Source organism: Peromyscus californicus, unplaced genomic scaffold (assembly GCF_007827085.1).
Source record: "Peromyscus californicus insignis strain IS unplaced genomic scaffold, ASM782708v3 Scaffold_6__1_contigs__length_162567912, whole genome shotgun sequence".
Classification (NCBI taxonomy): Eukaryota; Metazoa; Chordata; class Mammalia; order Rodentia; family Cricetidae; genus Peromyscus; species Peromyscus californicus.
The window spans coordinates 100,992,918-101,008,481 of NW_026294584.1; the positions used below are offsets into that span (position 1 = coordinate 100,992,918).

General features: G+C 46.8%; 1 protein-coding gene across 1 annotated transcript; it reads left to right on the plus strand.

Annotated features, from left to right (window-relative positions):
• Positions 1-6,829, plus strand: LOC128099710 (C-type lectin domain family 4 member K-like). Its single transcript, XM_052721541.1, has 6 exons — positions 1-79; positions 172-288; positions 1,936-2,310; positions 3,728-3,879; positions 5,782-5,900; positions 6,691-6,829. Exons 1-6 carry the CDS (start codon positions 10-12, stop codon positions 6,827-6,829), a joined length of 972 nt encoding a protein of 323 aa, XP_052577501.1. The 5' UTR covers positions 1-9.
• The last annotated feature ends 8,735 nt before the right edge of the window (positions 6,830-15,564 follow it).

The following is a 15,564-nucleotide window of genomic DNA, read 5'->3' on the forward strand; positions in this document are numbered from 1 at the left end:
GAGGTGGAGATGAAGGAGAGGGAGGCCCCCGATGCACACTTCACAGTGGACAAGCAGAACATCTCCCTCTGGCCTCCAGGCAAGTGCCAGCTATTGCTCCATGCCCACTTGGTGCTTATGCCCATCACCACTCTTCACTGACCCTTAACAAACTTCTGCGTCTCTTTCCAGAGCCTCCTCCCAAGCATGATCAGTCTCCAGTCCTAAGGAAACCTCTCAGCCTCCGTGTGGCCTTCATCTGTCTGGCATTGGTCCTGGTCACCTCTATTGTGCTTCAAGCTATTTTCTGTAAGTCACCAGGTCCCCAGATATCCAAACCCTTTTTGCTACTGTCCTTGGTGTCTTCAGTGTATGATGTTTCAGGAATTTTGCTGGTGTTTCTGGAAGCTGACCTGCTGCTGCTTCTATCCCAGGTTTCTTGGAGGATTTTCTGACTGACATTAGGAAAGATTTATTCTCAGGGGTACTCTTCAGTGCTAAGGAAACAGTCACCAAGTTTTACATCTCTGCCCTTGCCTCTCTTAGCATCCTGTCACTCACAGCTCTGAGACCCTTGGATTCAAAGCCTTGAGGATAGCTCCCAAGAGTGAGTGTGATGTCTCCTGACCCTACAAGGGACAGAGTTCTCCACTGAGCAGATAGAGAACTTGGCCAAACCAGCAGACAGTCTCCTCACTCTCTTGTATGTCCATGCTTGGAGCCTTCTTAGTCCTCTTCTAGAAGCTTCTTGGTGTCTGTTTTGGTCATACCTTTCTCCCTTCTGCGAAGTCTCTAGAAAGTATAGGGAGGGATTGTCTTCTCTTTTCAAGGCCTACCTTTGTGGTCTCAGATTCTCAGTCACACCTTTTCTAGTCCTCAATACTGACTTTGACCTTATCCTAGAGTCCTGGTCTTGTCTCTTCTCCCTCACTTCTCTCTCTCTCTCTCTGTCTCTTATTCGAAAAAAGGTCTCACTATGTAACCCTGGCTGGCTTGGAACTCAGTTAAGTCAGGTCTGCCTGAAACTCACTGAGATCTACCTGACTCTGCTGGGATTAAAGGTGTGTGACACCATGCCTGACTGTTTCTGGCTTCTGGCACTGCCTTTTTCATAGGACTCTTTTGGAAAATCTCGTGTTTTATTTTATGTATGCAAATGTTTTTCTTGCGTGTATGTGTACTACATCCCTAGAATGTTTTGCCGGCATGTTTGTACACAACATGCCCTAGAGCCCAAAGATAGAAGAGGGCATCGGATCTCCCTTTAACTGAGGTTATGGACAGTTATGAGCTGCCATATTGTGCTGGGAAATTAACTCAGGTTTTCTGCAAGAATAGTCTTCTTCCTCCTGTGTCATTTCAGTTCCACAGGACTCTTTTGATGGTTATTGGTTAGTTGTGGTTCTCATGCCTATGATCTTAGTAGAGTATGAAATATACATCCTGGGAAGGACAGAAATAGCTTAATATCCCTCTCATGTGTTCTGGAGTCTGCACAGAGATAGCCCTGCCCATAGCCATAGAGCAGCCTGTGGGCAGATGAGGGAATGGTGTGCTGCCTTAGCTGGTGGTTGTGTCTTTGACAGGAGATGGCTGGGGACTTACTCATAGTCTAAGAGGGGACTCAGTGATGAGTAATGAGGGCGTGACTAAGGGTGCCCCTTTACCAAGGTCACCCTTACCATACTAAGGAATTTCAGGGCTGGGCTCTCCCTCTGCTTGTTCATGAGGCCTCTTGGTCTCCTCCCTGCCTGTGCCAACCAGTGTTCCTGACATATGGTGGCACATGGTGCACACATGTGTATATTAGTGAATGCGTGGATAGTAGGTGGCAGTTCCTTGGACTGTCTCGGTCCTTTGGGAAGCTTGATCCTGCATTTCCCCTTTCCTTTGGACAGCTTCCCACATTCATGGCTTAGGAACTCCTTAACTGACCTTTTGATCTTTCAAATCCAGATCCCAGGTTGATGGAAAAAATATTGAATATGAAGAGTGATGCTGAGATGTTGAGAGGTCGTGTGGACAATATCAGCACCTTGGTTTCTGTTCTTGAGAAGGACAGAGGTCGTGTGGAGAAGGCTGAAGTTCAGATGCAGATACTGAACACCAGCCTCACCCGAGTGCGTTCTCAGATCTTGTCTTTGAGGATCAGCATGGAACAAGCCAGTGCTCAGATTAGTGCGTTAACAAGAAGCTGGGAGGAGGTTGATAATGTCAGTTCCAAAATCCCAGAGCTGCAAAGAGATCTGGATAAAGCCAGCACCTTGAATACAAGGGTCCGAGGACTTCAGAGCAGCTTGGAGAATGTCAACAAAGTACTCCAAAAACAGAGTAAGTAAAGAGAAGATCACCCTGCAGGCTGACCAGTGTCCATAAAACCCTACCTGTCTTGAATAGGAGGCCAGCTAGCTTCTGGGTAGACAGAGGACAGGGAAGAGGGTGGTCCGGAAAATTAACAAGGATGGTGTCTTATTTAGGGTTTACTATTGTTGTGACAAGACAGCTATTATAAAGAAATTATTTAATTGAGAGTGTCTGGACTACAGATTCAGAGGTTCAGTCCATTATCATCATGAAAAGGAGCATGGCAGCATGCAGGCAGACATGGTGCTGGAGCTGAGAGTCCTTACATCTTGATAGGCAGGCAACAGAAAGTCAACTGACTTCCTCACTGAGGGAAGCTTGAGAAAAAGATCTCAAAGCCCATCTCCACAGTGACACACTTCCTCCACCTAGGCCATGCCTCCTGATAGTACCACTACTTTTGGGGGCCATTTTCTTTCAAACCACCACAGTAGACCTTAACTATTGATCTGAGAGAACTTGGGTCAGTGAGGAGAAAAAACACCAGGCCTAGCTTGGGTCTCTACACTAAGGTACAGAGTGTAGAAGCATTAGGGAGTCTGTCCTGGCGTTCTATGTGGCCTGGAAAATAGCCATATTTTAGGTTTTGAGAAAGTGAGTTTATTAAGTACATAGTGATGTAAAAATCAAAGAATGAATAACAAATGACAGATGGATAGATGACTGATAGACAGGCAGACAGATGTATAGGTGATAGATGGAAATAGCAAATCATCAAATTGGGCACTCATAACATCCAGCAGAAATCAACTGGGGAAACCTGACTGAGACCCTCGTTTGGAGTTCCTGATGGAGAGTCCCTGAGGAGCAGAGTGTCCCCTTGGGTAAGGCTTTCAAGTAAAAGAACAAGTAACAGCTGGAAGGTGACATCATCAAGTGGGGAGCTATGAATATCCAGCAAAAACTGACTGGGGAATTTGAAGCAGACAGCTGGAGTTCCAGGTTGAGCTTTCTCTCTTTAGAGGGGACTTTGAGACAAACATGCTTGGGTCTGAAATTGGGAGGGATGGGCAGCTCCCCACCAGAGACAGCTTCTCATTAGTTCACATAATGAAATTTCACTAATATTATATGTACACATGACTCGTATCTTGCCTCTTCCCATGAACTCCCTTACTGTGAGCCAGGGCCCTGGGGTAATGGCCCTTGTGTTCCTCTCATATTCTCCCCTCCCTGTCCCTGTACCTTTTCTACCCTCAGAGGGTCTATCACAAGTCTCAGACCTTTAGAGTTCCAATAGAGTGTCCCCAGTCCCTGACACTGGGAACCTAAGGACCCTTGGATTCATTCACTGCTGTCCCTAGGCTTCCATCAAACACCCCATGCCCAGTCAGGATGCAGAAGAATGTGGAGCACTGCTGTTACCTCAGCCTTTGTTTTCCAGGTGACATTCTGGAGATGATGTCTCGAGGCTGGAAGTACTTTGGGGGGAACTTCTATTACTTTTCACACACCCCAAAGTCCTGGTACAGTGCAGAACAGTTCTGCATTTCTAAGGAAGCTCATCTGACCTCAGTGACCTCAGAATCAGAGCAAGTGAGTGCAATCATCCCAGACTCTGTGGAGGGCATGTCAGAGAGGCTGGGCAGGAGTTTGCTGCAGTAACAAAAATCCTTAACAGTAGATGATCTAATAATGAAAGCTCATTTTGTGTGTGTGTGTGTGTGTGTGTGTGTGTGTGTGTGTGTGTGTGTGTGTGTGTGTATGTGTATGTGCGTGTTGTGTGTGTGTGTGTGTGTGTGTGTGTGTTGTGTGTGTGTATGTGTGTATGTGTTGTGTGTGCAGGGGTGCAGGAGCGTGCACCCGTGCATATGTGGAGGACATCAACTGTCCTGTTATATCACTCTGTCTCATTTCCTGAGCACTGACTGGTAACCAGCAAGTAAGTCTCAGTGATCCTGTGTCTCTGCCTTCCACAGAGCTGGGGTTATACGGTGCCAGGGATTTGAACTCAGAGCCTCATGCTTGAGTAGCAAGTTCTCCTACCCCCTGGGACATCTCCCTAGGCTCACACCCTTGAAGGTTTCTTTCTCATGTATACTGTACATCTTTGAGGGACAGCAGGTGTCCTCTTTTTTTTTTTTTTTTTTTGGTTTTTCGAGACAGGGTTTCTCTGTGTAGCTTTGCGCCTTTTCCTGGAACTCACTTGGTAGCCCAGGCTGGCCTCGAACTCACAGAGATCCGCCTGGCTCTGCCTCCCGAGTGCTGGGATTAAAGGCGTGTGCCACCACCGCCCGGCTAGGTGTCCTCTTAATTGTGGGTATCAAGGACCTAAGCCGTAGGAGGGTTTATTTCATCACACTTCACAGTTGATGAAGCAGCAAGGAGACACTGTCAGCTTCATTGATGTTAAATATACTACACTCAACTAACATGTCATTTCTGCTCACATGTCCCTAGCAAAAGCCAGTCACACAATCCTGCTAGTTTCAACGATGGCAGCAGGGGGCGCTCTTTCCGTGTGTCAGAGAATAGAAATAATTTGTGAACAGCATCAATGATACTCTAGGACCCAGGAGGCCTCCTTCCTGGTTTGGAGTGTAGATAGGCTCATTGATCTGGGAGGTGGAGGAGTGAAGCAGAGTGACGCCGAGTGTCACAGTCTGCCATTAAATTTGTCCTGGAGCCTGGGGAGATGACTTACTTTTCCCAGGCCTCACCTTAAGTGAATTGATGAAATAGTGCCTGCCCTGGAGGGTAAAGGAGGGAGGGAGGCATAGGGGTCTTCTAGTCTCTGGCAAAATTAAAGTCTCATGTAAATTAGTTATTACCATTCAGGCCATTCCCTTGATGTCCTTTGTTTGCAGTTTAGTTGAATTTTCTTTTTACCTTCCTTCCTTCCTTCCTTCCTTCCTTCTTTTCTTCCTTCCTTCCTTCCTTCCTTCCTTCCTTCCTTCCTTCCTTCCTCCCTCCCTCTCTCTTTTTCTTTCATTCCTCTCTCTTCCCTTTCTTCCTCCTTCCTTCCTTCTTTTCTTCTTTTCTTCCTTCCTTCCTTCCTTCCTTCCTTCCTTCCTTCCTTCCTTCCCTCCATTTATGTTTTATGGTTTTTCTTTTGAGTCAGGATGTCAGTATGTAACTCAGGATGGCCTTGAACTCTCAATCCGCTGGCCTCAGACTCCAGAGTGCAGGGATTGCAGGCATCTGCTGCCATGCCTGGCAGGCTGTGTCTCCCTTGTTCTCCAGCACCTCACTAGAGAGCACAGGTTCCAAGTTGCTAGCTGATAAGCAAAGAGCATCTAGGACTTGGAAGTGGGCTCTGAGCTCCAGGCATGGGCAAGGAGGTGCTGAGAGAGGATGCTGTACCAGTGAGTCTGTGAATCTCCTGGGGCACCGTCAAGTTCAGAGGCTGCTGACTCTGCTCAAGTGTAGAGTACCCAATGGGCAGGTACTCAGAGGTGTGGTGGTGGCATGCCCTCACTTACTCTGTGTTCCTCACAGGAGTTTCTCTACAAGGCAGCAAATGGGCTTCCACTCTGGATTGGTCTCACCAAGGCAGGGAATGAAGGGGAGTGGTACTGGGTGGATGAAACATCATTCAACATGAAGCAAAGTGAGAGGTGAGTGAGTCTGCTGCAGCCTCCCTCCCAGCCTGGCTTGCTGGGTGGAGAGTTCCCATGAACACAGGGCTGTGCACTGTCCTTTTTCTAGCACATTGGCAGATGAAGTGGACACCAAGCTAACTGTTGCTGCTCATTGGGTGGTACCTGGGGCCAGTTAGGAACCTGATGTCCTATGGTCTTGGCAGCAAGACGTAGCTTGGGTAAGGGGCTGACCCAAGTTCAGGTCTATGTGGTTTGGAATTGTGAGAGCCTTGAGAGAATGGGGCAGGGGCGCAGCAACAGGGTTAGAGTGGAAGTTCTACTCATCTTCTTAGGGTTGGGAGCAACACCTTGCAGTATTGTCTCCAAGTATTAAAACTGGGATTGAAGCAGCCCATCAAAATTATTTACTTATTTTATTGTGTATGTACATGGTGTTTGTGTGAGAACATGTGCCACATCTGTGCAGAGGTCAGAGGACAACTTTTCTGAGTCTGTTCTTTCCTGTCTTATGAGTTCAAGGGATTAGATTCAGGCCATTAGGTTTGGTTGTAGGTACCCTAGCCCACTGAGTCATCTTTCAGGCCTCTAAAATACCTACTTTTAAAGACAGTATCTCATGTATCTCCGGCTTGCTTGGAACTTGCTATGTAGCCTAGGTTGACCTTGAACTTCTAATCCTCCTGCTTATACCTCTTGAGTGCTAGGATAAAGGCTTGTGGTGCTGTGGATCCAATGCAGGGCTCCCTACATTCTAGGCAGGCCTTCCACCAGGTGAATAAAGTGTCTTTGTTTTCTCACTTGGTAGGTTCTGGATTCCAGGTGAACCCAACAATACTGGGAACAATGAACACTGTGCCAATATAAAGTCGTCCTCCCTCCGGGCCTGGAATGATGCCCCCTGTGACAACACATTCCTTTTCATCTGTAAGCGAGCCGCCATCTAGGCAGTCCCATGACAGGACTGGCCCTGAGCTCAGCCTTTGTGTTCCAACAGTGATCCTGCTTGAGGAGATGCTCTCTCCCTGACACTCCAAGACTGCGTTGTGCTTTAAGTTTTTCTTGCTTGAAAATGCCCCAAACATATCGTGGAGTCCATCTGTCTTGGCTGGGAACTCTGTCCCTGGAGGGCCTTGGAGGGGATTGGGTTAAAAGGGCTAGGACATGGAGAAGATATAGATGTTCCTGCTACCCAGGTGAGGCAGGTCAGTATCCTGACATCTGCAGAACATTTTGTTTGGGTTTTTCTGATCCTACTAAGAAGCCTTGGCTGACCATATATAAAAGCTACATTCAAATATGACCAGTGTTTGAGGACACAGACATGTTTAGCCCAATTTAAACACTATACACTTTATACACGCATTAGAACACAACATGCTACTCTCAAAATGTGTAAATATTTCATGTTTTTATGTGTCCATTGCAAATAAATTTAAAGACTTACTTTTTTTTTTGACATGAGTGTATGTGTGTGTGTGTACTCACAGAGTTCAGAAGAGGATAGCTAATCCCCTAAAGCAGATGTTTACAGATGTTTATGAACCACCTGATATGGGTGCTGACATCCAAACCCTGGCCTTCTGATACAGTAGTAAGTGTTCTTAACTGATGACCCATCTCTTCAGTCCTGTAAATTTAAATTATAAAAGAAAAGAACAAAATACAAAAGTACATCAGAAGGCTGGAGTGTGACTCAGAGGGTAAAGTGCTCTTGTGGCACTAGTGACCCCGAGTCTGAGCTGCAGGACCACACAACAGGTGTGGTGGTGCATACCTGTGATCCCAGCAGTGAGGAGGTGGAGGAGGAGAATCAGAAGCTCAAGGTCATCCTCAGCTACATAGTGAGTTTGAGGTCAGCCTGGTGTACAAGATCCTGTTTTGGGAGAGGGGACAGTTTGCTTCAGGGTAACTAAGGGATTCTTCCCATATTGCCATGAGGCTCTCTCTAGTTGAGACCACAATTCCCATATGTCTATTTAGGAGTACTGGCAGGGACCTCTGCTGTTTTCTGTCGGAATAGCTGTTTTTGGTCACCCTGTCCACACCATATTCCATCACCTCTTTATCCACTTTCTCTAAGGTTCGAATCCCTGTTTCTCTTGACTGAGCTAACCCAGTGCAGGTTGGGACTGGCAGGTCCTCTGCCTTCTTTTGAGCTCCCTGGTAGATTTTCCCTTCCTCATGCCACCAGGCCATCACATGCTCAGTACCCCTCCACCACAGCAGTCTGGGTCTCCTACCTCTCCTCTCCATTGTGTTCCCTCTCTTTCTATGCCCTATGCAGACAAAGTCCTCTCTGCTTTAAACACCTTTTGCTCAAAGCCTTAGAGTGCAGGTTTTCATTCCCAGTTTCTACTGTGAACCTAAAAGAACGTGCAGTCTTGGTGTACATTCAGATAGAGGATAAAAAATAAGAAATAAGTGTGTCTGCCCCGGAAATGCCAATAACCACGGACAGGTCTTATCTTCAGTTTGTATGTGAATTAATTGTGGTAAGGTTTGAAAAAGGTGTCTCCTTGGAGCTCTTGGGTAGTCAGCCTTCTGTTCTCTAGCTCTGTTCCCTGGGGGAACCTTGGTGAGGTCCTCATTCTTTGCAGAGTCTGGGTTTCTAAGATAAGAGCTAGAATCCTGAGACCAAGGCCTGAAAACAGGGGCCACCAATAGGGGGCAGCAGAGAGAATGCAGGCAGTGTGAGCAGGACTCCATTGAGGATACTCTGGAGAGACTATTCCTCTCTTCCCTTCTTTCTTTCTTTCTCTCTTTCTTTCTTCCTTCCTTCCTTCCTTCCTTCCTTCCTTTCTTTCTTTCTTTCTTTCTTTCTTTCTTTTTTCTTCCTCTCTCCATTTCTTTCTCCCTTCCTTCCCCACTCCATTCCATTAATCCTTTATTCCTTTATTTCTTTCTATTTTTGTTTTTCGAGACATGTAGTGTTGGCTGTACTGGAACGTGCTCTGTAGACCAGGCTGGCCTCAAACTCACAGAGATCCCCCTGCCTCTGCCTCCTGAGTGCTGGGATTAAAGACGTGTGCTACCACCACCTGGTGAGACATTCCCTTCTTAAGAGTGCAGTCAGCAGAGTACTGCCTAGTGAGAAGCAGGGAGAGCAGAGAGCAGAGCTTTTGTTTTTATGTTTTTATGTTTTGAGACAGGGTCTTTCTACGTGGTCCTGCTTGGCCTGGAACTCCCAAAGATCTGCCTGTCTCTGCTCTTACCTCTTGAGTACTTGCATTGAAAGTGTGCCCCACCACACCAGGCTGTAGGCTTGTGTTTAGGGTCAGGACATCTTTGAGCCTTCCAAGTCTCCAAAGACCTCAGCCCGAGGTCCCTTGCTCTTACTAGTCATCTGCTGAAAGGCTCCCCATCTGTCTAGAACCCCATCATGGAACCAGCTGTCTTCCATTTAGTTTTCAATGTGATGGCTAAAGAAACTCCATTTTGTGCTTGGCATCCATCTTGGTACCTAATAGTCATTTTATTCCTGACTCAAACTTCTGGAAAATAAGTTCCCTGCAACCTTGGCTCCTTGACATCCCCTCAGAAATGCACAGCCATGATGTGATCATCTGTTGCAATGCTATGACTAACTGCTAAATTTTGGCCTCTTAACTTGCTTTGGCAGATATTCAAGAAGTGTTTTAAGATCACCTTGACCACTTACTCTTGGCCAAGCAGACGAGCTTCTGTGATTTTTGCTTTTAAAAGCCCCTCCTTCACCTGCCTCTGGGTGGTATGTCTTGGGTTTGGGTTAGAGACTGCAGCCCTGCTAGTAGTTTTAATAAATTTGGCTAATTATAATCTGAATTGAGGACGGTATTTTTTCCACAATTGTCTCAAGCTCCATAAAATTTGGAGGCCCCAGCGAGATCTTGGAAGAATACAGATTCAGATCCTGGGGTTCGTGATAGGTCCTAGTGAGGGAAAGTCTGGGGCAGACTTGGGGGCCTTGGGAAGCCTGAGACCACAGCTGCCACAAATTTTAGAGTCACTAGTTGGGGTCAGGTCCTAGATGGGGGCAAGTCCCACAACTCAGAGTCCCTGGGGATGAACAGCCTTAACTGGGGGCAGGCATATTTGTGGACTTGGGTTCCTAGGGGAGCTCCAGCCTGTGATCACTGCAAATTTGCAAAATAGAAACCCAATAAAAGAATTGCCAGCTGAAGCATGTTTAAAATGGGACTGATCATGAGTTGTTCTAGTGGTCTGCACATTTGAAGAGACATAGGGGAGATCAGAAGTGATCATAGACCCAGTCTCCAGGCACACAGACAAGTTTCTAGTGTGCTGTATACTTTTTCTTGCAGAAATAAGAATCAGACTGAACACAGCCAAGTTTCCCTTGAACTGCATGCTGCAACACATCCAGGAGTTCTGCAAGGCAGACTGCAGAGCTAAGATGTCACTTAGACAGCTCTTCACTCTGTGCATAAGAATGGCCCACTTTTGATGTGGGATGGCCAGATGCAGGGCCATTTGACCCTCAAACTGTCAAGAGAGTCTAGCAAGTAGTCACAGGGAACCTTGGCTCCCCTGACAGTTTCCTTACACTGACTGCTGGCTCTTCCTCCTCTTGAGTCTCCTCCTTGGCAGAGATGTTAGGTCCTTAAAAAGGTTCCTCTGAGTCACCAAGTCAAGGAGTGAGAGGCTGAGCAAAAACCTAAGCAAAATGCCTGAACTTTCTGTTCTAGTCCTGGAGGAAGAATAAGAGGAGGAGCAGAAGGAGGGTTAGGAGAAGAAGGAAGAGGAGCCATGTTCAGAGAAGGGCCTGATAGAGTCCAAAAGTACCCCCAGGCAACCAAATCAGCCTTGACTTAGGTTGGAGAAAGACCAATGTGCATATAAAGAAAAAGGACATTGGAAGAATGAGTACCCACCTTGTAGAGAAGAGAAAGGAGGGCATAATCTCAATCTGCAGGATCAGGTCGATGGGACAGGGCTCCATACCTTTAAGCCCCAGGAGCGCATGGTCACATGAAAAGTAGGGGGCAAGCCTCTCTGTTATCTGGTGGTCATGGGTGCAGCCCATTCAGTGCTAACTCAACCCCTAGTCCCCCTTATTAAGAAAAATACCACCATTCAAGGGGTCACAGGGACTGAAACCTATGCTTGGACCACCAACCAAGAAGTGGACCTTGGACAAGGTATTTGACTCAATCTTTTCTTCTTATGCCAGATTGTCCACAACTCCTGATTTGTAGAGACTTGTAGAAAAAACTTGGTGCCATCATCAGGTTCAGTGAGAATAAAGCCACTCTGGACCTAGGGAGTCCATCCATACTCAGCCATCCTGGTTACTTGCCCCTTATCAGAAGAATGTCTATCTGTCTTAGGGTTTCTGCTACTGTGAAGAGACACCATGACATGGTAACTTTTTCCCCCTAAAGATATATTTATTATGTGTACAGTGTTCTGCCTGCATGTATGCCTGCAGGCCAGAAGAGGGCACCAGATCTCATTATGGATGGCTGTGAGCCTTCATGTGGCTGCTGGGAATTGAACACAACCATCTGGAAGAGCAGTCAGTGCCCTTAACTGCTGAGCCATCTCTCCAGCCCCCAGACCATGATAACTCTTATAAAGGAAAACATTTATTTGGGGTGGCTCACTTAAAGTTCAGAGGTTCAGTCCATTATCACGGTAGGACATGGTGATGTGCAAGTAGGCATGGTATTGGAGAAGGAGCTGTTATATGTTAACTTGAAGGCAACAGGAAGTGGACTAAGCCACTGGGTGGTATTTTGAGCATATATGAGACCTCAAAGCAGGCCTTCACAGTGACTCCCTCCAACAAGACCACACCTACTCCAACAAGGAACCCCCCCCAAAATAGTGCCACTCCCTATGAGATTATGGGGGCCAATTACAATCCAACTACCACAATATCAAATGACGAAAAGGAATACTGAAAAAACTGGGAGTGACCAACTCTCTCCTTACAGAATTAATGCTAATGTTCCCTGCAGCATGGGCAGAGACCAATTCCTCTGGACTGGCCTCACATTGGCAGCCAATTGTTGTTCAGCTCTCAAGCTCAGCCTTGCCTATAAGGGTTAAACAGTCCCATCTGAAGAGCAGCTAAGGTGGGTATTAGAAAGCACAGCAGCTGCTTTAGGGATGTGGGAATTTTGGTCCCCTGCCCTCACCTTGGAACACTCCACTACTCTCTTTTGTTAAGCCTGGCACTAAAGACTATCTATCATTCTGTTCATGACTTAAGGCAAGCAATAAGAGAATAGAAATGATCTACCCATCTGTGCCAAACAAATACACTTTGGTCAGCCTATTAGATCTAGGAAAACTGTGTACATCTGAAAGATACCATTTTCTCTGTACCCCAGGGTCCTATGAGCCAACCTATATTTTCTTTTGAATGGACAGACCCAAGTCAGGGTTTAGTGACCAACTGACCTGGCCCTGACTACTGCAGGGGTTTAAGAACTCAGTGCCAAAAACCTGAGAAATTGCTTAAAATGCTCCAGCTGCTGGGCTACTTCATGTCTACCCCATAGGCCCAATTGTGCTCCAATAAGATAACTTATCTGGGGTATTGCTTAGAGGGTGGCAACAGGATTCTGTCCTCAAGCAGGATCCAAGCTATCTTAAACATCACCAAGCCACAAGATAAAAGTCAGGTGAGAGAATTCTTTGGGCACAGTTGAATACTGTAGATATGGATACCCAAGTCTGCAGAAATGGCAAAACCATTATACCAGGTCTTAGGAGGAAATGGCCTCCTGAGCTGAGAAACAAAGAAAAGTAGAAAATCCAAAAGCTCAAGGAGGCTTTGATGTCAGCCCAGCACTCAGGGTTCCCTGACTTTCCTAAACTTTCCACTTGTTTGTGGGTAAACAAAATGGGGTGGCCAAAGATGTACTGACTCAAACTTTGGGACCCTGGAAAAGGCCTGTGTCTTATTTATCTAAATGCCTACACCTTGCTGCAGCAGGATGGCCTCCTGCATCCGGACCATTGCCGCCATGCACTATTGCTAATGGAAACTGACAAACTGACCGTGGGACAGGAGCTGGTTGTCACCAGTCCTCACTCCATTGCAGTGCTCCTTCGGAGAGCTTCTGAGCACTGGATGTGGAACACACGCCTCACCCTTATCAAGCTCTCCTTTTAGATGCACCCAGGATCTGTTTCTCACCATCCACATTGTTGAACTCAGCCTCCTTCCATCCTGACCCTGAAGAGCAGCCAGCCCGTGACTGTGCCCAGGTCATTGACTACCTGCAATATGGATGCCTTGACCTCTGAGCCCAACCTTTGGGAAAGGCAGATATGACCTTATTCACTGGTGGAAGCAACTATATACAAGATGGGGTTAGGTACGCAGAACCAGGTATAGTGATGCTCATGGAGGTACCTGGTCCCAATCTCATCCCCAAGAGACATCAGTTCAAAAGGCAGAACTGATAGCCTTGACCCAGGCACTAAGGTGGGGAAATAGCTATGCTGTCAATATCTATACTGATAACCAGCATGCCTTGGTCACTGCACACATCTATGATGCTTTGTGCCAGAACAGGGTCTGTTGACCCACTGGAAAGGAAATCAAAAACAAAGAGATCTCTACTCACCTAACATCTATTTGGCTGCAGGAGAAGCTTTCGTTATCTATTGTTCAGGACACAAAAAAGCAGACTGTGGTGGCTTGAATAAGAATGGCCCCATAAGCTCATATATTTCAATGCTTAGGGAGTAGCATTAGGAGGTGTGGCCTTGTTGGAGTAGGTGTGGCTTTGTTGGAGTAGATGCAGCCTTGTTGGGGCAGCTGTGGCCTTTTGGTGAAGTGTGTCACTGGAAGTTGGCTTTGGGGTTTCAAGTGCTCAAGCCAAGCCCAGTGTCTCTCTCCTCTTGCTGTCTGTGGATCCAGATGTAGAACTCTCAGTTCCTTCTCCAGTACCATGCTCCTAACCATGAGGATAATGGACTGAACCTCTGAAATGCAAGCAAGCCACAGTTAAATGCTTTCTCTTATATGAATTGCCTTGGTCATGGTGTCTCTTCACAGCAGTAAAGACTGTGTGTAAAAAAAAACTGGCTAAGGCACTCAGCTGAAACCTGAGGCAATAGACTTGCTGATGCCATGGCAAAAAGAGCAGCTGCAGGCCAGTGGGGCCACTGCAAGCGTCAGGTACTCCCTTGATTCTCACCCCCCTGCCTGAGCCAGATCTACCAGAGCATCCTACATTCCCCAGTGAGGAAGAAAACTGGGCCAGCAGCAGGGGTCCACTAAGACAGAGGACTGGTGGGTGCCTTCAGATGGTTGCCCCATCACAGCAAATGTCTTGGGGCTACCCCTTCTCTCAAAGCTTCATCAGAGTACACACCGGGGGTCAACCAAATGGAAAGAACTAATCAGAGACAGGTACTTTCTACACCACCTAGATGAGAGGTTTGAATAAATCACTGGTCACTGTGCCATCTGTGCCCAGGTGACCCAAGAGGAGGAAAACCAGCACCTACAGGTGTTCAAGGAAGGGGCGTGGTCCTGGTGAACACTGGAACTGGGCTTGACTGGAGTTACTCTGACAAGGTTTGGCTAGTGGTATTTCCTAGGTTTTTGTAGATACTTTTCAGGATGGGAGGAAGCCTTCCCACCAGGCCAGAATCAGTTAATGCAATTACTAAGAAGCTATTAATGGAGATCATTCCCCAATTCAGCCTTCCTTATTCTTTGGGATCTGACAATGACCCCACCTTCACAGCCAAAATTTCTTACCAAGTGGCTAAAACTCTAGGAATACATTGGAAATTACACTGTACCCATAGGCCCCAGAGCTCAGGATAGGTAGAAAGAGTTAACAGGCCCATTAAAGAAATATTAAGTTCTGAGCAGAGACTGGCCTGGAGTAGACAGAACTGCTCCCTACTGCTCTTTTCTGAATCTGGGGCTCCCTCTACAGGGATAAGATAACACCTTTTGAAATTTTTGGTTGCCTGCCTCCACTTAGTCTGAGGCAAGACCTCAGACTATTGAAATGTCTAATTAATCCCTCCTCAGGTCTTCACAGGTATTGCAGTAGACCACCCAGGACATCTGGAGCCATGACTTTAGACCAAATCAGTACACAAGTCCCAGCTTGGGGACTTGGTGTGGATCTGCCACCCACCCATCAGATCCCTGGAACCTTCCTGGAAGGGACTGTACCCTGTGATCCTGACAACACTTACCATAAAGGTAGTAGGAACCATGGCTTGGATCCATCACTCCCATCTAAAGGCAGACATAATGACCAGAAAAAAGGTGAAAATGGAGGGTAATGTGAGATCCCCAGCATCCTCTAAAGGTACAGCTCATGTGAACCTCCGACTCAGACAGACACCAGTGTTGGGAATCTTGACAGGTATCTCTCATTCTTGGCCAGTTGAAAATGTTAAGGTTCGAGGTTGTAACCATGCACCCTTTATCCAGAGTTGACAAAAAGAAAAATAATAGATATTCTCCAGAATGTCATCTCCCAGCCTATGTTTAGAGTTCATCTGTGTGACTTCTTTGAGAGTCAACCAGATCTGGCTGACCCACAAGGTTGGGACCGATCACTTCCAAGATGTTAATATGAAGGAGGTGGGGGTAATTTCTAGGATATGATGAGAATGTTCTGAATGAAACCTTTTTCCATGTCTGTCCAGCTGATGGGCCAACTCACTGCCATCAGTAGAAAGAAGAGTATCT